General features: G+C 35.2%; 1 protein-coding gene across 1 annotated transcript in view; it reads right to left on the bottom strand.

The window, feature by feature from the left end:
- The window catches only part of MNS1 (meiosis specific nuclear structural 1), a 33,042-nt gene extending 7,383 nt beyond the window's left edge, over nt 1-25,659 (bottom strand). The window contains 7 exon segments of the mRNA NM_001266861.1: nt 4,379-4,486; nt 4,586-4,802; nt 5,384-5,613; nt 7,763-7,865; nt 16,995-17,122; nt 24,661-24,882; nt 25,603-25,659. Coding sequence (NP_001253790.1) covers nt 4,379-4,486; nt 4,586-4,802; nt 5,384-5,613; nt 7,763-7,865; nt 16,995-17,122; nt 24,661-24,882; nt 25,603-25,605 — 1,011 coding nt within the window. The 5' untranslated portion in view covers nt 25,606-25,659.
- Nucleotides 25,660-26,517: the final 858 nt, after the last annotated feature.

Below are 26,517 nucleotides of genomic sequence, written 5' to 3' on the forward strand. Positions count from 1 at the left end.
GTAAGGAAAGGAAATAAAAATATACAGATCAAAAAGGAAGAAACAGCCTGTACCTCTGGGCAGAAGACATGCCTGACTATGTAGGGAAAAAAATTCCTACAGCTAACAAGTGAATTCAGCAAGGTTGTAAGATACAAGATAAACACAAAAATATCAATTCACTAGCAATGAGTACACGGACACCAAAATAAAAGCTAACATTCCATTTATAATCGCTCAAAAAATGAAATACTCAGATGTGACCAAACACATACAGGATTTGTATGCTGAAACTAGAGAATCCTGATGAAAAAAATTCAAAGATCTAAATAAAGGGAGAGCCAAATTGTGTTCATGAATTTAATATAGTGAATTTATCAATTCTCCCCAAACTGATATTCATATTTAATTCAATTCCTATCAAAATCCCAGCAAAAATTATTTACAGAGATTCTTCAAAAATTCATATGGAAAGGCAAAAGAACTAGAATAGCAAAAAAAAAAATTTTAAGACTTGCCGTACAGCTGCAGTATTCAGAACTGTGTAGTATTGGTGGAGGGATGGATACATAGGACCAACAGAACAAAATAGAGACCACAGGAATAGACCCATACAAACATGCCAGCTGTGTTTTAAGAAAGGTGCAAAAGCAATTCAACGTTGGAGAAACAGCCACTTCAACAAATGGTGTGGAACAATTGGACTAAATCCAATGGCAAAAACCGTATTTGACTTAAGTCTCATAGTTTGCACCAAAAATTAAAACACATCACAGACTGAAATGTAAAATGGAAAAGCAAACACACACACAACAAAACACAAGAACAAAAACAAAAAACTTTTAGGAAAAAGAAGGAGAAATTCTTCAAGAACTAGGCAAAGAGTTTCTAGAGTTGACACCAAAGGCATGATCCATAAAAAGAAAAACTGATAAAGTGAACTTCATAGAAATGGAAAACATTTGCTCTAAGAAAAACCATGCTCTAAGATCACGTTAAAAGGATGAGAAGACAAAGCTACAAAGTAGGAGAAAATATTTGCAAACCACCCACCTGACAAAGGACTACTATCTAGAATATATGAAGAACTCTCAAAACCCAACAATAAATGGACAAACAACCCAATTAGAGAATCAGCAAAAGACACGAAGAACTATTTCACCAAAGGGGATCTTACACCGAAGAGGATGGCAGATAAGCACATGAAAAGACGTTCAGCATCATTAGCCATCAGGGAAATGCAAAATAAAACTACAAGATATCACTACATGGATATTTAAAAGTGGCTATAATAAAAAATTGTTGAGCTTCTGAGGACAGAGGAGGAAAAAAATTAAAAAATAAACGGTGGCAACACCAAATGCTGGTGAGAATGCAGACAGACTGGGTAACTCACACATTTCTGATGGGAATGTTAAATGCTACAGCTGTTCTGGAAATCACTTTGGTAGTCTGTTACACAGCTGACATGCAATTACCACAAAACCCAGCTAATACATTCTTCAGCATTTATTGCAGAGAAATGAAAGTTGATGTTTATACAAAAAGCTTTACCTCAATGTTCACAGCAGTTTACTCATCAGAGCTAAATACTGGAAGCATTCCAAATGCCCTTTAATGGTCAAATAAAATGGTACATACATACCAATGGAATGTTACTCAGCAATAAAAACTAACAAATGATCAATACAAGCAACTTGGATGAATTTCCAGGAAATTATGCTGAATAAAAATGCCAACTCGAAAAAGTTACATACTGTTTGATATCATTTATATAACATTCTTGAGGCACATACTTTTTAATTTATAATTAAAGGCTTATCCATGTTTTAGCATGATCAGTCTGTCATTCTTTTAATAGCTGAATAACATTTTATTACATGGATATACTGTATTTTGTTTATCCATTCATCAGACATTTGGGTTATTTCTACTTTTGGGTTATTTCTACTTTTAGACTATTATGAATAATGCTGCATAAACATTTCTGTGTAAGTGGGTAGACATAGGCTCATTAATTTTTAACCATTCTTTTTTCTAATACATGCATTTAAAGATAGAAACTTTCCTCGAAGCACTGCATTAACTGCACGTCACATATTTTGATATGCTGTTTTTTAAATAATTTAGTTTGAAATATTTTTCTAATTTCCAATATGATTTATTCCCCTTTTCTTATTGCTTATTTAGAAATATATTGTTTAATTATAATATATTTAAGGATTCTGCAGGTATATTTTCATTACTGATTTTTAATTTCATTCCACTGTTGTCAGAAAACATATCTGGTATTATGTAAAACCTTGAAAATTTATTGAGACTTCCTTTATGTCCTAGAATATGATCTATCTTGGTGAATGTTCCATGTTTGAATGGAATTTGTATTCTGCTGTTGTTGGGTGGAGTATTCTCTAAATGTCAGGTCAAATTTATTGATACTGCTTTCAACACTATATCCTGCGGTTCTGACTACTTAGTCTATAGATTAATGAGAACTATGCATTGAAATACCATTCTGGACATAGGACCTGGCAAAGATTTCATGATGAAGACTCGAAAAGCAATTGTAACAAAAACAAAAACTGACAAGTGGGACCTAGTTAAACTAAAGAGTTTCTTCACAGGAAATAAAGTTATCAACAGACTAAACATACAACCTACAGAATGGGAGAAAATATTTGTAAAGTATGCATCTGACAAAGGTCTAATATCCATAATCTCTAAGGAATGTAAACAAATTAACGACCCTATTTAAAAAATAGGCTGGCCAGGTGTGGTGGCTCCCACCTGTAATCCCAGCACTTTGGGAGCCCAAGGCAGGTGGATCATGAGGTCAGGAGATTGAGACCATCCTGGCTAACACGGTGAAATGCCATCTCTACTGAAAATACAAAAGAAAAAATTAGCTGGGCATGGTGGTGGGTGCCCGTAGTCCCAGGAATGGCATGAACCCGAGAGGCGGAGCTTGCAATGAGCCGAGATCACGCCACTGCACTCCAATCTGGGCGACAGAGTGAGACTCTGTCTAAAAAAAAATAATAAAATAAATTAAAAAATAAAGAATAGGCTAAGGACATAAACAGACACCTCTCAAAAGATGATATATATGTAGCCAACAAGCATATGAAAAAGTGCTTAATATCACTAATCATTAGAGAAATGCAAACCAAAACCACAATGAGACACTATCTCACATCAGTCAGAATGGCTATTAAAAAGTCACAAAATAATGGATGCTGGCAAGGTTGTGGAGAAAAAGGAATGCTTATATACTGTTGGTGGGAATGTAAACTAATTCAACCACTGTAAAAAGCAGTGTGGTGACTCCTCAAATAATGGAAACAATTAACATTTGACCCAGCAATCCCATTGCTGGGTATATACCCAAAGGAATATAAATCATTCTACCATAATGACACATGCATGTGTGTATTTATAGCAGCACTATTCACAATAGCAAAGATATGGAATCCACCTAGATACCCATCAATGGTGGACTGGATAAAGAAAATGTACATATACACCACAGAATACTACACAGCCATAAAAAAGAACAAAATCACATCCTTTGCATCAACATGGATGGAGCTGGAGGCCATTAGCCTATGCTTATTAATGCAGGGATAGAAAACCAAATACTACATGTCTTCACATGTAAGTAGGAGCTAAATATTGAGTACACATGAACACAAAGAAGAAAAACAGACACTGGGGCCTACTTGAGGGTGGAGATGGGAAGAGGGTGAGGATCAATAAACTACCTATCAAGTACTATGCTCATTACTTGGGTGACAAAATAATGTTACACCAAACCCCCATGACACACAAATTTATCCCTGTAACAAACCAGCACATGTACCTCCTGAACCTAAAGTAAAAGTTGGAAAGAAAAAAAGAAAAAAAAATCTTGGAACTCTGATTGTGGATTTGCCTATTTCTCCTTTCAGTTTTTCTTCATGTATTGTGAAGCTTTATTATTTAGGTTCACACGCCTTTAGGACTATTACATCTTCTAGATGAATTTACTGTATTATCATGAATTGCTTGTCCTCAAGTTGACTTTGTCTCATATTAACATAGCAACGCCAACCTGCTTTTGACTAACGTCTGTATGTTATATATCTTTCACCATCCTTTTGCTTTTAAACTATGTGTCTTGATATTTAAGTTATGATTAGACAACATAGTTGCATCATGCTTTTTATAATAGTTTATAAATTGATGCCTGAGTCTATCTTTTTAGCCAGCTTGAAAATTTCTGTCTTTTAACTGTAGTATACCATTTACATATAATGTAATTACCAGTATGGTTGGATTTAAATGTACTATTTCTCTTCTGCTTCATCTCAAAATTATATTCTTCTTTATGTTAATCATTCTTTCCATTTCTGAAACTTACTTTTAGCTTCCTCTTATATATTTCAGCTTGTTCTTCCTGGTATAATTCTTGTTGCACTTGTTCCAAATCTTCACGTTGCCGCAGCATTTCTTCTAATTTCTGTGTCAACTATTAAATTTTTTAAAAAACATAAATATTTATAGGACCCAAATTCTGTAACTAATATTTCAGAATTTAATAGTGTTAAAGAAGTGGTTATTTTAATACCGCATTCTGAAGCTGTAGCCTTTTCTCCTCATTTTCTTGAACTTTTGCCATCCGATCTTCTTCTCTTTGCTGCTGCATGTTAGCAAACTCTATGATTTTTCTGTTTTCTTCTTCCATCTCCTCACGTTTCTTTTTTCTCCAGAGAGCCTGCTCTTTCTGAAACTCTTCTATATACCTTCGCATTGCATTCATTTTTTCTAACTTTTGTTGTTTTTCCCTGAAAAGCAGTTACAAGTATGGATTTAACATAAACAATAAAATATAAAAAAGTAATTTCATTTTGTTCATAATAATGTACAGAAAAACACTATAGTTTTTTTCATTCGTGCATGCAACAAACATTTTGAATGCTTACTATGTGCTAAATATAATGCCAGGTATGAATTTTTCTTTGGGTAAAATACTGTGATAGTCTCCTCTAACCTATTAATGAAGTTTTATGCATCTTATTTCATAAATGCTACAAACATTAGCTTTGCAGCACTCTATATTTAAGCTGTCTACCAAAAAAATTCATCAGAATACATGTCCTCTGACATATGATATGGGCATATATAAGAAAAACAAAGGTTTAGGTCATTCAATCACAAGCATTTATTAATCATCAGATAATTCATTTATTAATCATGCTAACAGAGATGACAATGAGTTGGTCCCAATTTATGTGTTCATAACTAATATTTATTGAGCACTTACTATGTATTAGGCACTGTTCTAGGTGTTTCAGTTCCTCACAACAAACCTACGATCAATCTAAAGTGAACATTTAGGCATGTAAGAAAGTTAGGATAAACTTACAACCGATCTTCTTCATAGATCTTCCTAACAATTTCATCAATCATGAGTTTCTCTTTTAGCAACTGCTTATAAGCTTCCTGCTTTTTTTTTTCTTGTTCTTCAAGTTGTTTCTCTAAGTCAAGATAGTATTGTGCTTTCACTTTGTTTCGTTTGTCTTCTGCGGCATTCTCTTCCTTTATTATTCTCTTGTGTTCTTCCATCATGGTTTTGGCTATTTCAGCATCACGTTTCTGTTATTCAAACAAAATTGATCTTTCCATTTTCAAATTTGAACATAGTATGATAGTATAATTTACACCAATGTTATTGAATATTATAAAGTCTTTTACATAAATTTTTTCATCTGTCTAGGTTAAAAAGCAAAAGTAAGTTATTATTACCTGCAGAGTGTGAATAATGAGTCAGACCCTAAAGAAGCTTTCCTCTCCTTTCAAGTAGCTCTCCCAGGACAATACCTGATAAGGATTATTAATAACTCCACATTCAAAAAACAATGAATAAAATTATAAGTACTTTCTTAATAACTGTTTAGCTGCTAAAGCAGTCATTATCTTATTATTCTATTTATAAACTGAGCTAGGCAATTTTCATCCTTTTTAGCTTCATTGTTTATCAGCTGCTATTTAAAGATGGTACTACCTCTTTCTTACAGGTCTGCTATTAAATGGCTTTGAGCAGCTCCTAGCCTAAACTTTCTTTCCTGCCATTGGCCCTTGATGTTTCCTCTTTCTGATTTATTAAAGGCCCTTTATCTGAAAAGAATCACAGATGCTATTATGCGTATTTTCTGCAGCTTTTGATTCACTCAAGACCATTCCCATTGTCAAGAGACAGTCTTTCTTCTTGGATGGGTTAAATCCCTTATTTCTTTTGAGCATTTTTCAAATCATTTAATAAAATAAGTTTTAAATGAAATATATTGAGGCAATTTTTTAAACTACGCTTTACTTTTATGATCACATCCCAAATGATGGAATGGTCAGCAGCATCAAACATAAAGAGTAAACAGATTAAAATATGAATACTGAATGTCATTCCTGACATGACTGAAGCCTTTAACATATACTCTGATAATATGACTTGACCAAAAATTGTTCTGATTATCTTCTTTGTACATGCTCTACTAAATTCTTTCTTAAAAAACGAGATGACAATAACATTTATGTGTAGATTACCACACACTTACAGAAAACAATGTTCTCATATTACAGATAAGAAAACCAAGGCTCAGAGAAAAAGCCAAAACTAGTACTTACATGACACCTTGTCAAGTCCTAAAAGTATTTGACTTTGATTTTGTGGATCGATTTTTATTTGGAAAATAGCAATTCTCTTAGGAGTCAGATTAAAACGTCTACAACTACCTTGAATAACCTCAACTATCAGAATAATTAAAACTGCAAACCACTGGACAAACAGGATATTGTTTGTGCTACTTTCTTTTTCAAAGGACAGAACTATATGTCTTAGCAAATGAAGTCTCTCCACCTTATCACCTGCCACACCTAAAGGTATTGCTGTTAACAGCATGCTGTGTACCCGCTAGACATTTTCTATACTAACACAATTGTACACACACACCACACACATATATGTGTCATTTATGGCATCTATTCTTAATTGATACCCATATTGCACTGCACTGGTTAAGTATTTTGATATCACCCCTATAAGAGTGTCTGTGTGTATGTACATATGTTTATGTGGACATACACAATAGATATGTATGTGTATATATACATTCATATATAATTGTCCGGCTCTTCTGTTTGATAATGAGAGCTCATGGGATGATGTGGACCCTTTTAATTAACTGTTAATTCAGTAAACCCTATTTTATATTCATACAGCGTAACACTCCTAGTGAGTATGCCTGAGATTCCTTTGTCCAAGAGTAACTCTTATCTTCAACTTGGTACCCTATCAGGAGTTAGAAAAGGGGATAAAAGCAAAGAGAAACACGAGAAAAAGAGACAGCTTTTATAAAACAGGAAAGTTTCCTACATAAAATTATCAAGTACTTTACTCTTAAAAAACACATTTAAAAAATTAAAAATTTCATAACATTCTAAAATATACTTATCGTGCTAACAATCTGTACTGTACTAGTTTGTCAATGAATAATCAGAGACTGTAAAGAATGCTGGGAGTTACTGAATATAGCTGGTCATTCTAAGCAGCAACCTGTGCTTCTGAAAGGCTCTAATACTAAAAATGAAATCACCCAGGATTTTCTACATCTTAAGGATCTGAAAATTTACAAATATTTAAGAAATCTAGCAATGTAAATTCTTTACACAATATGACAATTTTTTAAGGAACAAGTCTAATTTTTATTTTCTAAATGAAGCTAAAAACAATGACCAGAAACCTGATTACCATTTGTTCATATTTAATGGCATCCTTTTCAGCAATCTGAGCTGCCCTTTCTTTATTCATGTAAGCTGCTTTTAATTTCTTCTCCAATTCTCTGAGCTCAATGCTGTTTAAAAAAACAAAACCAAATTTAACTGTTAGGACCATAAGAAAATGAAAACCTCACAGAAAACTGAGTGACTGTGTTTTTAATTTACTCAGAGGGAATACAGCGGGTTATTATTTTACATCCATAGGAGAGATCATTCATTATATTTAATGGAAGTCGTTAGGGCATGAGGGCTTACATTTTCTGGTTGAAAAGGACTGCTGTGTTCTACTACATTTATCTGTTTGCTTATCCTGTGTCAATACCACACTATCTCAACTACCGTAAATTATAATACATCTTCATATCCTGGATAAGTCTCCAATTTTTGTCATCTTCTTAAAGACTGTCTTAGCCATTCTTGATACTTTCATTTCCATATACATTTTAGAATCAGCTTGTCAGACTTCACAATAAACAAAACTGGCTGTGATTGTACTGAATTCTTAAATTGATTTGGAAAGTACTAATATCTTTACATTACTGAGTCTTCAATAAACATAGTGTATCCTTCTAATTATTTGGTTTTTTAAAAGTCTATCAATGTTTTATATCTGTGTTTTATTTTGGTAGTTTTATACTTTTCATTAGGTATTTTTCATATTCTTGTACAGATTTTTCAAATCTCATTTTCTAAATGTTGATAATTTACAGAAATACAATGTTTATATACTAACTTTATACCCAACATCACTGAATTTTTTAGTTTTCAGTTTTATTGATGTACAGTATTCAATAAACTGAACATGTTTAAAGGATACAGTTTGTTAAATTTTGATGTATGTATGCACCTGTGAAACCATCACCACAATCAAGATCATGAACACATTCCAATCATTTCCTTATAAACCTGTGGTACCTCTCTTCTACCCCTTTATGTTTGTACTTATCCTGAGGCAAGCTAATTTGCTGTCACTTTAGGCATTATGAATTTTCTAGAATTCATATACATGGAATCATACTGCAGGTACCATTTTTTTTCTGGCTTCTTTCACTCAGTATTTTCAAATACATCCATTTATTGTATATAGTAATTGCTTACTCCTTTTTATTGCAGGATATTATTTTAGATTATCGATATCCACTCACATGCTTATCTATTCGCATGCTGACAGACATTTGAGTTCTTTCAAGTATGTGGATATTGCAAATAAAGCTGCTATGGAAATCTGAGTACCAGTTATTTGTGGTCATAGGCTTTCATTTCTCTTGGATAAATACCTAGGGGTGGAATGATCAGGTCATACAGTAGATGCATGTTCAGCTTTTTAAGAAGCTGCCAAACTGTCTACTGAAGTGGTTTTTAAGTTTTTATTGCAACTTTTAGATACTGGGGGTACCTGTGCAGATTTGTTACATGGGAATATTGTGTGATACTGAGGTTTGGTGTACAGCTCCTGTCACCCAGGTAGTGAGCACAGAATCAAATGGGTTGTTTTTTAACCCACTCCTCCTCCACCCTCTCGTAGTCCACAGTGTCTGTTGTTCCCATATATGTCTATGTGTAATCAATGTTTACCTCCCACCTATAAGTGAGAATATGCAGTATTTGGTTTTCTGTTAGTTCATTAATTTGCTTAGGATAACGGCCTCCAGCTCCATCCATGTTTCTGCAAGGGACATAATTTCATTCTTTTTATGGTTGTAGAGTATTCCATGGTATATATGTACCACATTTTCTTCATCCAATTTCCTACTGATGGGCAACTGGATTGATTCCATGTCTTTGCTATTATGAATAGCACAGCAGTAAACATAAGTGCATATGCTTTTTTGGTAGAATGATTTATTAATTCTTACTTATTTTTAGATTCTTTCTTTTTGTGTGTGTGTGGAGACGGTGTCTTGCTCTGTCACTCAGGCTGGAGTGCAGTGGTGTGATCTCAGCTCACTGCAAGCTCCGCCACCCAGGTTCACACGATTATCCTGTCTCAGCTCGGGACCACAGTTGTGTGCCACCACACCCAGTTAATTTTTTGTGTTTTGAGTACAGATGGAGTTACACCATGTTGGCTAGGCTGGTTTCAAACTCCTGACCTCAGGTGATCCACCCGCCTTGGCCTTGCAAAGTGCTGGGACTACAGGCATGAGCCATCCGGCTATTTGTAGATGCTTTGGGATTTTCTACACATATAATCATATCATCTGTGAATAATTAAAGTTTTATTCCTTTAATGCCAATCCTGGCACCTGTCTTTGCTTTTTCTTGCCCTACTGCACTGATTAGTATGTATAACACAAAGATGACTAGAAGTTGTCAGAGCAGGCATCCCTGTCTTCTTTTCAATGTCAGAAGAAAAGTGTTTAACATTTTGCTATTAAGGGTAATATTGCTGTAAATTCCCTTTATCCCTAGTTTGCTACATTCTTTTTTTTTTTAAATCATAGAGTGATGATTCATATCAATGCGCTTTTTCTAATCATATAATTTTTAATAAAATGAATTACATTTACTGATTTTTAAAAATGTTAAACCACCTTTGCATTCCTGGAATAAATTAAATTTGGTCAGGATGATTTATCTTTCTTATATAGCACTGGATTTCATATTGATTAATACTTCAGATTACAGGAGTTAAATTCATGAGAGAGATTAGTCTACAGGTTTCTCATAATATCCTCTTCAGGTACTGATCTGATTAAAACAAATTGGGAAGTGCTTCCTCTTTCTCTGTTCTACAGAACTATGTAACACTGGTGTTACTATGTCCTGAATGTTTGGTAAAATTCACATAGCCCTGTAGGTTTATTTGTGGACAAGGTTAAATTACAGATGCAATATCTTTAAAAGTTATAGGAACATTTAGCTATTTCTTCTTGTGCCAATCAGTTTGGTAAAATGTGCTAAGAATTTATCTATTTCATCTATGTTTTCAAATTTATTTTCATAAAATTGTTTGTAATATCCTGCTTTGGTCCATTAAGTGTTTGTATGATCTATAGTGATATCCCATTATCCATTCCAAAAACTGGTTATTTGTGCATTCTCTTTTACTCTATCATTCCTACCAAGGGGTCATCAATTTTATTCACCTTTTTATGGCACAATTCTTGGCTTTATTTATTCTACTCTATGTTTATATTCTAACTCACTCGTTTCTGCTCTTATCTTTATTATTGCCTTCCTCCTACATTCTTCTTGTAATCATTCCAGAAGAGAATTTGCAGTTTGTTTTCTAATAATTCCAGATGGAGTCTTCCTAATATAGTTATTTCAGATTAAGACCTACCCTTGAGGAACAGCCTTAACTATATGCCAGAAGTTGGGTTTTTTTTTTTTTTTCAGTTCTATACCATTTTTTACTGTGTGAAAATATATGTAACAAAAATTTGCCATCCTAGCCATTTTTAAGTGTACAGCTCAGTGGTGTTAATTACATTCACAGTGATCTGCAATCATCAACACTATTTCCAAAACTTTTTCATTCCCCTCAAAGCAAAATGCTGTGCCTCTTAAACAGTAACTCCCCATTCTTCCCTCTCCCTAACCCCTGCTAATTCCTAATCTACATTTTGTCTATTTGCCTATTCTAGATATTTCACAGAAGTGGAATTATACAATACTTGTCCTTTTATGTCTGGCTTACTTAGCATAATGTTTTCAAGGTTCACTCATGTTTTAGCATGTATCAGTGCTTCATTATTTTTTTATAACTGAAGGATATTGTATAGTGTATATATGCTGCACTTTGTTCATCTACCTATCTGATAGACATTCAGGTTGTTTCAACATTTTGGCTATTGTAAATAATGCTGCACCAAATGCTTGTATATAAGTATCCATTTAAGTCTCACTATTGAATTTTTTGTATATTTATACCTAGGAGTGGAATTGCTGGCTCATATGGTAATCCTGTGTTTAACTTTTTCCCATAGCACCTCCATCATTTTACATTTCTAACAGCAATTTCTGAGGGTTCCAATTTTTCCACTTTCTTGGCAATTCCTATTATTTTCCACTACTTTTATTAAAATTGCCTATTAGATGTGAAACAGTTTCTTCTTGTGGTTTTGATTTGCATTTCCCTAATGACAAATAATGTTGAGTATATTTTCATGTACTTATCATTCACTGAACATCTTCTTTAGAGAAACGTCTAAGTTCTTTGTCCATTTTTGAACTGGGTTTTTAAAATTATTGAATTGTATGAGTTCTTTATATATTTCAGATATTAAATCCTTGTCAGAGATGCAATTTGTCCTTCTGGCCTAAATGAGTTCTGAGTGAGGTAAAACAGGTGCCTTGTGTTAGGTTTTCAGGTAGCCCCAAGGTAGGTTAGAACAGATATGCCCAACAATTTGTGAATAAGATCCGCTCTGCTCCTCCTGAACCACGGACCAGGGTCCTGCACTGGGAACAAAGGCTACCTGCCTCTGAGCTAGGAGGGAATGAGGAAAGGGCAAGTGAAGATATCACAAAACTTTCCTACCATTTTTAGGCTTTTTCTTGTTTCAGCATTCGCTTGATTGCAGTAAACCTTTGAATGCTGTCCAAAGTTCTTATAAAATTGGTTCGGCGAGTTTCTGCTTGTTTTCTGATGTTTCTGGTGGAGGGATGGGCTGGGAGCTGGGAGCTGCCTACTCTGCTATTTTGCTAATGTCAATCCAATCCTGCCACTTTCACTATGTGGTATTTTCATTATTATTCTGTTAAAAATACTTTCTAATTTCAATTTGGATTATAGACAGTCTCTGACTAATGATGGTTTGACTTTACAATGGTGAGAAAACCATATGCATTTACAGTAGGTTCCTCAATTTACAATGGGGATGCATCCCAATAAACCTGTCATAAATTGGAAATGTAGTTTATTGGGACCTGAACCCATTGTACATCAAGAAGCAGCTGTACTTTTTGACCAAAGGGTAATGTAGAAGCACATTTTTAAGTACCTAAGCATATAAAGATTGCCTAGTTTGTTTTTTTTTTAAATTGCTTACATCTAGTTTAATTCTACTACGGACAGAGAAAATAGTGTGTATAAATGGATTCCTCTGAAAATCTGTTGCTCTTTTTATTCTGATACAACATTTCATCAATTTTGGTAAATGGTTCAAATATGTTTACTATAACTACTAATATAATTGGGTTTCCATTTACAAGCTTGTATCTTCTTTCTACTTGTCCTCCCTGTCCTGTGTTCTCTCTTCTCTCCCTTTTGCTTCTGTGTTGGGGGTTCCCAAGACCACCATCAGGTTAGATGATTCACTAGGAGGATACAGGACTCAGCATATAGTTATACTCAACGGCTATGATTTACTTTAAAGAAAGGATACACAGCAAAATTGGCAAAGGAAAAAGGCACATGGGGTGAAATCCAGAGAAAACTAGGTGGAAAAGGCCTCTACCTGTGGAAACACACAGGACATGCTTAATTCCCCAGCAATGAGTTGTGACGTGTGAAATGTCTGCCAGACATTAGAGCTCATCAGAGACTCAGTGCCCAGGTTCTAATTGGGGGTGGTAACTTAGGCACCCTCTACTTAAAATGTACCAATATCTCAGACTCCCAGAAAGAAAATGGGTATTCAGTATAATCCATATTGTTTTCACAGTTTAGGTACAGTGAGTCACTCTTAGCAGTTAAGGTGGTAAGAAACTTCTTAAAAGGCCAGTTTCCAGACAGCAGCCAAGGACCAAACTTACAAGCAGGACTTTCTAAGATAGCAGCTTCAAGCCTGCTATGTTAACTCTTTTTTATATGACTTTTTGGAATCATCAATTCCCATTATCACATTTTATTCTCTATTAGTCAGTTATATTTTCTTTTCCAAGTTTTTATTACAGATATTACAGCATGTTTGTTTCCAGGAGAATAAATTTATCCATTATTATTTGACAATGCAAGATTCTTGACTTTAACTTCATTTACTTCCTATCTCATTTTTGTCATATTTTTAACTCTTTACATGTTTTAATTCCCAAAAGACATAATGTTTTATACATTCAAATTTCACCTAAATTTACTACACATGTACCTCTTGCAGTTCCAAAATTAAGCTTGGGGTCATTTTTCTTCTTCTATCAATACCTAATGAAGAACTGCTAGTATTCCCTTTAATGCAGGACTATTGGTGATCAATCTTTTGTTATTTCTGAGAATAACATTATCAGAAAATGTTATTTTGTGCTCTTTTAATTCATCTCATCTATTTTATGAATTAACAGCTTGACTATCAGTCCAGAACATAATTGTACTGGTATTAGCAAGGTAATGGTAATAGTATTAAGAAGGAAAAACTGTGTCTGTCTTTTCTTTGAAATGGTTCTTGCTGAACTTAAATATAAATGAGATATGAGGTACTTGCTTTTGCTTTCATAACAGTATGTGTTAACTGTGTAATAAATACATTTAATTAATTGGGCAATTAATTAGAACTACTAATTGTTTAGTGCCATAATTTAAAATAGGATTCCTAAAAATAAACAGTAAGTTTCCCAACTCCAGTTAAAAACAGCAGCAAAGTTAAATTATCTTTTAAGTACTTTCTTGGAGTACAAAACCATGTGTTCCAAAATCAATTAACAGGAGTCTTATCATTTCTGAGCTCAAAGAAATATTTTCAAAATAAACTTCAAAGATTTTTTAAATGTGCCATGCATTTAAAAAATTAATTTCTTTTACATTAAAAAAACTTAATCTTAATATAGGTGGTTTTAAATAAATTAGGATACATTTTAAGCACCAGAGCATTTCCCTGAATTTAGACCTGCCAATTTGCACATGAATATACCAATTTGAAATATGGTCCATTTCTGCATGACAGTCAAAATTTTAGTATGGCTTTTGCACAAAATAAAAAAACTCTTAGCAATTCTGACACTGCTGAGAGGAAGCATACTCTATGTGAAAGAGTACTCAACTGAATGAGTTGGTTTGAAAACAGTTTTCACAAGGTATACAATTCTGCGTGATTTGTAAATTTTTTTGTATATACTCAAGCACTTTTTTCCTTTTAGTTTTTGTGGGTACACAGTATATATTTGTATATATTTATGGGGTACATGAGATGTTTGGATGTAGGCATGCAATGCATAATAATCACATCATGGAAAATGAGGTATCAATCCCCTCAAGCATTGATCCTTTGTGTTACAAATAATCCAATTATACTCTTTCAGTTATTTTTAAATGTCCAGTGAAATTATTATTGAGGCTAGTCACCCTGTTGTGCTATCAAATACTAGGTCTTACTCATTCATTCTATTTTTTTCATACCCAGGTAAATCTGCTCTCTCTTAATTTCAACTGTTTCTATTCAGGATTAAGTCATACTTCTTACTGTTGTCTCTTTGGAGGTAATAATCTTTTTTGTTCTGGCTGCTTTTTTAATGATTTTCTATTACTGTTTGATTTTAAAAGTTTTATTAGGATTATTGAAAGTATAGTTTTCATTACTTACAATTTTCTGAAAATTCCTGGCCAGCATCTCTTCAAATAATGCTTCTGTATTATCCTCTTTCACCTCTCTACCAGGACTAAAATTATATTAATACATCTGCTAGAATTTTGTACCATAGCCCATACCTCTTTTAAATTCTCATCTGTATTTTTCTGTCCTTTTGTCTCTCCATGCTTTATTCTGAATATTTTCCAGAACCTTTTCATAGATTATCCCTTAATCTATGTCTATCTAATAAAATCTAATTCTGTATTACTGAAGTAAAACACACACTAAAGTGCACAAATCTTAAGTGTACAGCTTGTAGAATGCTGTTGAACATACTGCCATATGCTTATTGGCCAAGCTCTGCTTCACTTAACTCTCAGCCATTTTTTGGAATCAGCAGAAACCTCTAGAGGAAATGCCACTACAAATGCCAAGCTCACATTCTGGTTTCCTTCCTTTCACAGATCTTAATTTTATGCTTTTCCTAGATGTTTTCTCAGGAGGAACAGTTATCTGAATAACCTAATCTGCAATTGCTACAAGTGAAAAGCTCTTCTATTTAATTCTTGTTTTCAGTGAATTAGAGATAAGAAATATTTCATCTTCAGGTGATTAAAAAAAACCATGAGTAACAGCTAATGATGACTGGAGAATTAGGGTCCAAAAAGATAGTTTGAGACTAGAACAATATGCAGATTTTAGCGGTAATTCTAAATTTCTTTTCTAAGGATCAGTAATCTCTTAGAGAATCTGATTAGAGTTGTGGAGCCAGAAAAATACACAAGGATACATTTGCCAAACACATTAATATAATTTAACAAGGTTCAAAAATCCCTGAAGCTCATCCATGATTCCTGTAATATTCTGTAGACATCCTGCTCAATTAAGATAAAATGTAATAACTATCAAAGTACATTTCCAATATATTCAATTACATAAGTATATGATTAGCATTTACTTGGCCCTGAGTTTTGATTAACACTGTGACAAGGCTGTTCCTAAAAAGTAATTCGACGTTAGGCAGGATCAAGAAACATTCTAGAATAATGTCCTGTCATCTGGAGTAGCTGGCAGTCTTTCCTGGAGTATTACACAGAAGGGTGGGGGCCACTAAGGAACACTAATAATTTAAACTGTAATCAGAGAAGAAACCAGGATGATGAATAAACTTAAAGCCAGGTTATATAAGAAACAACTGAAGGAGCAAGGGATAGTTAACTTATAGAAGAAAACATTTAGTGTGTTCAAATGTATGAAAGGACATCCTAAAGAAGATAGATGCATGAAGTTACAGAGAAATTAATTTTAAAACAATGGGGGGGAAGATTATTTAACATTAAACTTTTAAAAAGTTCCTACTGCAGTTACTAGAGGTACTGAAACACAGGCTCAAGAGTCATTCCAAAAATACTGTAGGAAATGTATGTAGAGGTATAAAATTAAACTAGTTATTACCTAAGGTTCCTCTTAAGATTAGGAATTCATTTTTTATAAGAGGTCATTTTAAAATTTATGCATAAAGGAAAGAGCAGGGGGACTGATATTTATTTTTCACTGTAAATATTCGCACTTCCATGAATACAACTTATTTTCTCAAATAAATATTTATAGAACTTAAAGCAATAAGTATTTCCAGGCAAAATATTAACTAAGTGAAAAGATATAAACAAAGAAATTTCACTTTCAGGTGCTAAGAATTACGTAAGAGTTTAAAGATAAAGACTAAATAAATGAAATTTAGAGAAACCAAGATACCTGTTTTCTCTTACTTGTTGCCTCATCTTTTCATCCTTTAGACTTTCATGCTTTAGTTTTGCCAATTCCATAGCCAGTTTTTCTTCTTGTTTGAGCTGGAGTTCTTTCAATCTCTTGTTTTCTTCTGCCTGAACGAAAAATGTAACTTTGTTGTTTGTGCTCTAGAATCAGATTTTTTTCATCAAGGTTGAATTTGTTTTATAACAGAAAACTAAATTCCTTAAGGCCAACAATTGATGTTTTATTTTAAAATACAAAATGTCGTTTTAATAAATACTTTTTCAAAACATTTTATCATGGAAAATTTCAAGTATTGCCAATAGCAAGAAGAATATTAAAGTACACTCTCAGGTACCCACCACCCATGTTTTCAAAAACTGTCAACATTCTGCTAATCTTTTTTCTCTACCTTCCATTTCACTCTTTTTTCCCTTATTCTTTTTCTGCTAGGGTGTTTTAAAACAATCCTAGACATCATGTCATTTACCATGTAAATAATTCAGTACAAATATCTACCTGATCAGAATTTTTTAAAACAATCATGTCATCAACATGTCTAATTAACAATAATTCCTTAATGTCTAATACCATGTCCATATTCAAGCTTCCCCAGTTGTTTCAAGATACTTTTCTAGTTGGTTTGCTCAAATCAAAATCCAAACAAGATCCACATATTGCATCTAATTATTATTTTTCTTAAGTCTTATATTCTGTAACAATCACCTCTCTACATACGTTTTTCCCCCAAGCCACTGATTTATTATAGAAATTAGGACACACATCCCGTAGAATGTTCCACATTTTGCATTTGACTGATTGCTTCCCCAGGATATATCACTGAACTTATTTCTCTTTTATATTTCCTGTAAAATGGCAGAAAGATCTTGAGGCTTGATTAAATTCAGTATCTAATGAAAACACATGAAAAGATGTTCAACATCATTAGCCATCAAGAAATGCAAATTAAAATTACAATGAGATATTGGTACGTACCTATTGGAATGGCCAAAACAAAAAACAGTGCCAACCCCAGATGCTGGCATGAAACTATTACTCATATATTGCTGCGTGGGAATGTAAAATGGTACAGGCATTCTGAAAATCAGCTTGATAGTTTGATATAAAACTAACATGCAGCTGAGTGCTGTGGCTTACACCTGTAATCCCAGTACTTTGGGAGGCTAAGGCAGGAGGATCCTTAAGGCCAGGAGTTTGAGACCAGCCTGGGCAACATAGAGAGATGCCGTCTTTACAGAAAATTAGCCAGGTGTGGTGGCACAAATCTGTAGTTCTAGCTACATCAGGAGGTTGAGGTGGGAGGACCACCTCAGACCAGGAGTTCAAGGCTGCAGTAAGCCACGATCACGCCACTGCACTCCAGCTGGGCAACAGAGCAAACCCTGTCTCTTTAAAAAAAAAAGCCTCCATGCAATTATCATACAACTCAACAATTGTACCTCTTAACCATTTACCTCTTAAAGGGGAAATAAAAACTTTTTATTTAAAAACCTGTATACAAATGTTTACAGCAGATTTATTCATAATAGCCAATACTGAAAATACTCAAGACATCCTTCATCCTGTGAATGGTCAAATAAACTGTGGTACATCCATACAATGGGATAGTACTCAGCAATAAAAAGAACTGAAGCAATAAAAAAGAATGCAAGCAAAACTTGGATGAATCTCCAGGAATTACGCTAAGTGAAAAAAGCTAATTCCAAAAGATTACATACAGTTTGATGCTATTTATGTAATATTCTTAGTACATGTTATTTTTTAATAATTGAAATATAATTCATATAGCATAAAATTCACCTTTTACAATTCACAATTCAGTGATTTTGTATATTCACAATATTGTGTGTCTATAACCACTATTTCGTTCCAGATCCTTAAAAAAAATAGACTTTGAAGTTTTGGGTTCACAACAAAATTGACCAGAAAGTACACAGAGTTCCCATATACTCCCTGTCCCCACACATGCTCAGCCTCCCCTACTATCAACCTCCTCCATTAGACTGGTACATTTGTTACACTCAATAAACCTGTATTTACGTTACTTAAACCTATGCATCATTATCACCCAAAGTCCATAGTTTACATTAAGGTTCATTCTTGGTGGTACACATTCTATGGGTTTTGGCAATGCATAATCATATGTATCTACCATAATAGTATTGTACACAATCATTTCACTACCCTAAAAATCCTCTGTGGTCTGTCTATTCAAACCTTCCTCACCTAAAATCCTAAAAAAACAACTTACATTTTTACTGTTTCCGTAGTTTTGCCTTTCCCAGAATGTCACATAGTTGGAATTATACAGAATGGAGCCTTTTTGGACTGGCTTCTTTCACTTAGTAATGTGCATTTAAAATTCCTCCACAACTTTTCATGGCTTCATAGCTCATTTCATTTTGGCACTGAATAATATTCCATTATCTGGATGTATCACAGTTTATCCATTATCTATTGAAGGACATCTTGGTTGCTTCTAAATTTTGACATTTATGAATAATTCTGCTATATATTATAAACATCTGTGCTAATGGCAGCTATAAAGCTGCCATGTTATAAATATATTTTTATAAATGCCATAGATCTATATAGATGATTGTGTGTACACACTATATATAGCACATCCGTGTCTACATTTGTGTGTGGCATAAAATGTCAACACTCCAGAATGTTTACATCACCCCAAAAGAAACCTGTAACCTACTAACAGTCACTCACTATTCCTCTCACCTTTTCTCCCAATCCCTGCCACCCACTAATCTATGTTTTGTCTCTATGGATTTGCATATTCTGGATATTTCATATAAATGAATTCACACAATATGTGGCCTTTTGTATCTGGTTTATTTCAATTAGCATAATGTTTTTAACATGTTGTAGCATGTATCAGTAATTCTTTCCTTTTTATGGCTGTGTAATATTCCGTTGTACAGATGTAACACATTTTGTTTATCCATTTATCAGCTGATTGGCATCTGGGTTGTTTCTACTTTTTGGGTGTTATGAATAATGCTGCTATATACACTCATGTATGAGTTTTATGTAGATATATGCCTTCAATTATCTCTCAGGAATATATTTAGAACCCAGCTACACCACACCTAGATTTCTGACTTGCAGAAACTGAGATAATAAATGGGTGTTGTTTTAAGCTGCTAAGTTTGTGGTAATTTGTTACTTAGCAATTGAAAATTACTACAGCAACTAACGTGTACTCTTCAAAATTGTCAAGGTCATGAAAGACAGGAAAAAGTGAAGAATTCTTACAAACTAGAGGAGACAAAGAATGGAGGAGAAACAATGACTGGCCGGGCACAGTGGCTCATGCCTGTAATCCCAGCACTTTGAGAGGCGGAGGAGGACAGATCATCTCAGGTTGGGAGTTGGAGACCAGCCTGACCAACTTGGAGAAACCCCGTCTCTACTAAAAACACAGAATTAGCCGGGCGTGGTGGCGCATGCCTATAATCCCAGCTACTTGGAAGGCTGAGGCAGGAGAATCACTTGAACTCAGGAGGCAGAGGTTGCAGTGAGCCAAGATTGCACCATTGCACTCCAGCCCGGGCAACAAGAGTGAAACTCTGCCTCAAAAATATATATATATATGTGTGTGTTTGTGTGTGTGTGTGTGTGTGTACATATATATGACTATAGTTTATTCAAGTGCAAAGCTTGAGGATAGCCACTCAGGAAACACAAACTGCAAAATAATGGGTCATTGTTCCAACATGGGGAAGTTAAGGTTTAACTTATATAGGTAGAGATAGAGAAGCTTAACAGGGTTGCAACATTTTCCATATAAGGTCAGTGTATATATTATAGCAATTTAATTAGTTGCATTCCAAGGAACATTCCATGAGAAAGGGTAATGATCTTGAGGGGTCTTATCTCTGGTGTCTTTCCTAATCATTTACAGAACAAGAATAAGGAGGATTTAATCTGTAATTGGAAAAGCAGAAGTTGTAGCAGCATGCTATGTGACTCAGGACATAGTCATATTCCTCTCAAGGCTAAAAACTAAGGAGACATGACAACTAAATGCAATCTGTGGTCCTCAACTAGCAAAAAAAGACATTAGTGGACAAACTGATGAAATCTGAATAAATCTCATAGTTAACAGTATTCTATCAAAGGTAAATTCTCTATTTTGATAACTTTTTTATGATTTTCATCTATGTAAGATGTTAAGAAGTAGTCAGGTGAAGGGTATATGCAAATTCTCAACACTATTTTTGCAACTCTCCTATAAATTTTGAGATAAACTTATCTCAAAATAAAAAGTTAAAAATATGCATATTTCCAAGATTGTTCACTGAAAAGACCTGGAAGCAATTATAACCCAAGTATTATGAGTAAACCTAGCACCCAAGTTTTCTTGAAATATTATTTCCACTAAATGATAACAGGGCTTCCTAGCACAATGGCTGATTCCAGGTGTAGGACAAGAAATATAAGAGATAAGCTTTGTATTTGTCAGGGTTCTCTAGAGTGAGTGATTATGAAGGCAGGCAAGTTCTAAGATCTGCAAGGTGAGCTGGCAAGCTGAAGAACTAATGGTTTTGTTCTCATTTGAGTCCTAAAGCCTGAGAACCAGCAGGCTCAAGACCCAGAAAGAGCCAATGTTTTAGTTTCAATTCAATGACAAGAAAAAAAAAGCAAATGTCCCAGCTGAAAGGCAATCAGGCATGAAGAATTCTGTCTTATTCAAAGGAAGGTCAATCTTTTTGTTCTATTCAGGCCTTCAACTGATCAGATGAGGCCCACCTATATTAGGGAGGGCAATGTGCTTTATACTCAGTTTACAGATTTAAATGCTAATCTCATCCAAAACAACCTACAGAAACACCCAGAATGATGTTTTATCAAATACCTAGAAACCCCAAGGCCCAGTCAAGTTGACACATAAAATTATCACAAGCCTAGAACATTTTGTTTTGACAGAAAGCAAGGAAGCTATCAAAGATTAAGGAAATATTGTCAAAAGGGCACAGAGGGCTGGGCACAGTGCCTGACACATGTAATCACAGCACTTTGGGAGGCCAAGGCAGGCGGATCACTTGAAGTCAGGAGTTCAAGACCAGCCTGGCCAATATGGTGAAATCCCATCTCTACTAAAAATACAAAAATTAGCCTAGCATGGTAGTGCAGGCCTGTAATCCCAGCTACTTGGGAGGCTGAGGGAGGAGAATCTCTTGAGCCCAGAAGGTAGAGGTTGCAGTGAGCCAAGATGGTGCGGCTACACTCCAGCCTGAAAGACAGATGAAGACTCTGTCTCAAAAAAACAAACAAACAAACAAACAAACAAAAAAAAAAACACAGAGGCAATATAAAAGGGCATCCAATGGCCAAGGATGAGATAATTTGAGCATCAAAAATAATAAATGCAATAAAGTACATAAATATCTATTAGTCCATAAAGGTATTTTTAAAAAGAGACAAAATCAAAAACTAAAAACAAAATTTTATAAAACAACCACAAGATAGGTAGACACCAATGGAAGAAAATAGGACACCAACTCTTTACTCTGAAAATTAAGTTTCCTTTTTCAGTAAGAATAAATAACCCTAGTCAATAATACAAGTTCTTTTTCTTTTTCTTTTTTTTTTTTTTTTTTTTTTGTGGGGCAGGGGCAGGGGAACAGGGTCTCTGTCATCCAGGCTGGAGTGCAGTGGCAAGATCATAGCTCACTGCAGCCTTGAACTCCTGGGCTCAAGCGATCCTTCCATCTTGGCCTCCCAAAGTGCTAGAATTATAGGAGTGAGCAGTTGCGCTGGCCCGAGCTAACGTTCTTTACAAAGGAATTTCAGCTAATTAAATGTGAAAGGAGTAAAAGAATCAGAAAATCAGTTTTTGTAACCACTAATGAAAGAAAAAATTCTTTTGTGAAACCACAGATGAAAGTTTATGGGAACCTTTACAGTGGAAAAACCAGACTGTCTCCCTAAACCCACTGATCAATACTGGTATCACTAAAAGTGGAACAACCAGACCTCATGTGCTCCCTGTTGTGACACAATGACAAGGACAGCGTCACCTATGGAGTATTCTCACAAAAAAAGGTGGACCGCAATCTAACTGCGTCTTTATGACTAGGTTCTATTTAGAGGAAATATAACAGATAGGGAAATAAATTAAAGGACCATGAGGAAGCAAACATATATATTCAGAATGTGGGCTACTAGATAAAACAACTGGCTTAGTTTAACAACTAAGCTAAAAACATGAAGTCAAAAAAAAAAGGTGAAGGAGGGGCTGTTTTCAATTAAGAGGGACTTAAACAGACATAACCACCAAATACAGCGTATGAACCTTGCTTGGATCTTGGTTAAAACAAACCAACTGTAAAAGCAGATTTTTGACACAATCACAGAAATGTGTTTATGGAATGGGCGAGATAATAGTATGGTACTCCATATAAGAAAACATCCATATTTTGTTAGATGTATTCTTAAGTATGTAGGAAAGAGTTGGTGTTGATACCTGGGATTTTCTTTCAAATTAAAGAAAAAATAATAAAAAGAATAGGAAAAATATCCAACCCCTAAGATCTGCTTTCGCAGAGTTAAAAAAAAAAAATCGTATCTAAGCTTTTGAATTTGGAACACAGAAGGGTGGATACCATTTTTTAAATTTGCTTTTGTTATTCTCCACAAAATCCTCCAAAATGTTTAACATACAGCAGGTACTCAAAAACTACTGACATAGCAGAATACCTTTCATGTATTTATAAGAATTCACTTCTGTAATGTCTCGATTCTTATTAGTTTCCCTTTTCTACCACCTTAATCCCTTAAAATGTTGAGATATACCAAAGTGTTCATTTTCTACCACTTAATAATGTACACGTTAATTTCAGTAAATTTTTTAAAGGCACCCTTAAACTTTTGTTTTTAGAAATTTATGAAAGGCAACACAATTGTACTTACATGAACAAAACTTGTAGTAATGACTGAGTTCATATTTATGTTAAAAAAATCTGAGTGCTTATTCTACATCAGGCATTATTCCAAGGGCCTTGCATGTATTAACTCATTATTAAAACAACCCTAAGTAGGAGGTACTATTATTATTCCCCATTTTATAGAAAAAGCATAAAAAAGCAGGCCGGGCGTGGTGGCTCACCCCTATAATCCCAGCACTTTGGGAGGCCGAGGCAGGCGGATCACGAGGTCAGGAGTTTCAGACCAGCCTGGTCAATTATGGTGAAACCCCGTCTCTACTAAAAATTAAAAAATTAGCCAGGCCAGGTGGCAGGCGCTTGTAGTCCCAGCTACTCGGGAGGCTGAGGCAGAAGAATCGCTTAAACCCCGGAGGCGGAGGTTGCAGTGAGCCAAGATCGTGCCACTGCACTGCAACCTGGGTGACAGAGCGATACTCCGTCTCAAAAAAAAAAGAAAAAAAAAAAAAAAGTAAAAGCAACTTACTCAAGGGTCCGTGGCTAAGGTATAGCAGTAGTAGGATTCAAAGACAGGCCGGCTCCAGAAACCCAGCTCTTTCCGATTACACTGAGCTGAGGCACAATCCGGCATCCCTTACCTGCTGCTGCTGTTTATCTACTCGTTTCCAGCATTAGCAGCTCACTTTCATCATTTCCAAGGTGCAAAATGGAGAAAACAAAATGTAACAATGAATAGAAAAACTTACCTTTTGAATGGCCTCTTCCATATCCAACTCAAATTGTTCATTTTGTAATAATCTGAGAAACTGCTTGCGCTCAACACGGTTATCATTTTCATTCTGCACCATTCTATTCCTGATTTGACTGTTGATGTTTTTTAGCGCTTGGACATGTAATTTCTTGCAGTAGTTTTCATCTACTAATTTCTGATGCCTTTCACTACAGCTCATATTTCTCCTTTTGGAAGCCTACGATGGAAGAAAAAAAGATGCATATTTTGATATTCCAAAATCTAAAAAAATATATTGATATAAACCTTAGTAACAAAGGACACAAAGAGCCTGGCTTCCTTCCTAAATTCAAAGGAGTATACCGAATAAAAAGTAAACGGGGTAGATAAATATGTTCACATATCGATCAAATAGGTACTGCTATTATTTCCTATTTTATGGATGAGACATGAAAAGTAACTTTACCCAAGTTTCTGCAGCTAAAAAATAGCTGTGCTAGGATTAATCGCACCCTACAGACCCATATCTTTACTACCACCCGGGAATTTCTCCTCCCCTCATTCCACCCACCACCACCACCACGACTACCAACACAGGGCCATAAACTGCTGTTCAGAAGCTGCTCAGGTTTTCCTAATATAAGTCTAACAGGTCAACTCGCTGCTGCTATTTATCCATTCGCTTTCTCCTACACCTTTATTTCTACTTATTTCTTCAGAGGTTCTATTGGGCAGATTTAAAGATGTATTTAATACACTATCCGAAAAGAGCCAAAAAGGCTGGAAACCACCGCGAGCGTCCCTTCTAATAGCACCTGAGGCCTCCGAAAGCAAATACAAGTTCCCCAATTAATGCCCAGATTAAGCACTTAAAATCCTTTTTTAGAAGCAAATGAGCGCCAAACTAGATTTAAATCAACAAATAAACAAGTAGTTTCGAGTCCCCCAACTGGCTCACCATCTTGGCTGACGAAAAATACCTCCTCTCGTGGGACCGCGGCCACCACCTCCCGCCGCAAACGCAGCAGCCAGCAGCCCCAAGGAGCGCACCTGGCTGCGCGCGCTCGGGTGTTTACGCGGCGTCCTGGCAACGGTGGAGCTGCGCGCCCTCCGCTCGACCAAGACTGACCCACGCAGGGCGTGGCCTCCCATTGGGCGCGGCAAGATCCAATCGGCATTGAGCTTCTTAGGAACTGGGCAGGAGGGCTACTTCTATAGGTCTAAACTAGAAAAGCGGGACGTTCAGATTGTGGCCTGACCCCAAGGACTTTGCAGTGGGCTAGGGAAGCTCGATTTCCCTCCAGCGGCCGAACTGTGGTTTGAGTGGGTTTGGGAGCGAAGATCAGGCCTGTGGAAACTGTGCACAGAGAAATACACAAACTACTGCCTAATACCTGGAGCCAAAGGCAATTTCCACGCATGGAGCATCCTGCACACTAAATGCCTAGTCAGCCAGGCTCTGCTAGGGACGATGACTGGTTTAATCCTCAGCTGTGGGAGTCCAGGTCGCTGTCGCCTTTGCTGGGTTGTGAGGCACTGAGGTAGCATGACCTTCCAGCAGCCTTCACTTCACACCCTGCAGAAGCTGCTGGTAATTTTTGGGACTAAAATGTATGAGCCATATGAATCTTACTCTGCTATGTGGTCCAGGTACTAAGAGCACGTTACATGATGGCAGGATGTTGATCTGGTTCATTTCACAGGCAGGTTAGACACTAAAGTCCATTTTAAATGGGAGAGTTTAAAAACGATAATGGATTAGAGAAATTCGATACTGATTTTAGAAATGATATTCAGAGAAATCTTGTCAACACTAAAATATTTTTAAAAGGCGATTAGTGGTATAACTTTGTGTTATTCTAATTTGAAGTCC

This window comes from Macaca mulatta, chromosome 7 (assembly GCF_049350105.2).
Source record: "Macaca mulatta isolate MMU2019108-1 chromosome 7, T2T-MMU8v2.0, whole genome shotgun sequence".
NCBI classification, from domain to species: domain Eukaryota; kingdom Metazoa; phylum Chordata; class Mammalia; order Primates; family Cercopithecidae; genus Macaca; species Macaca mulatta.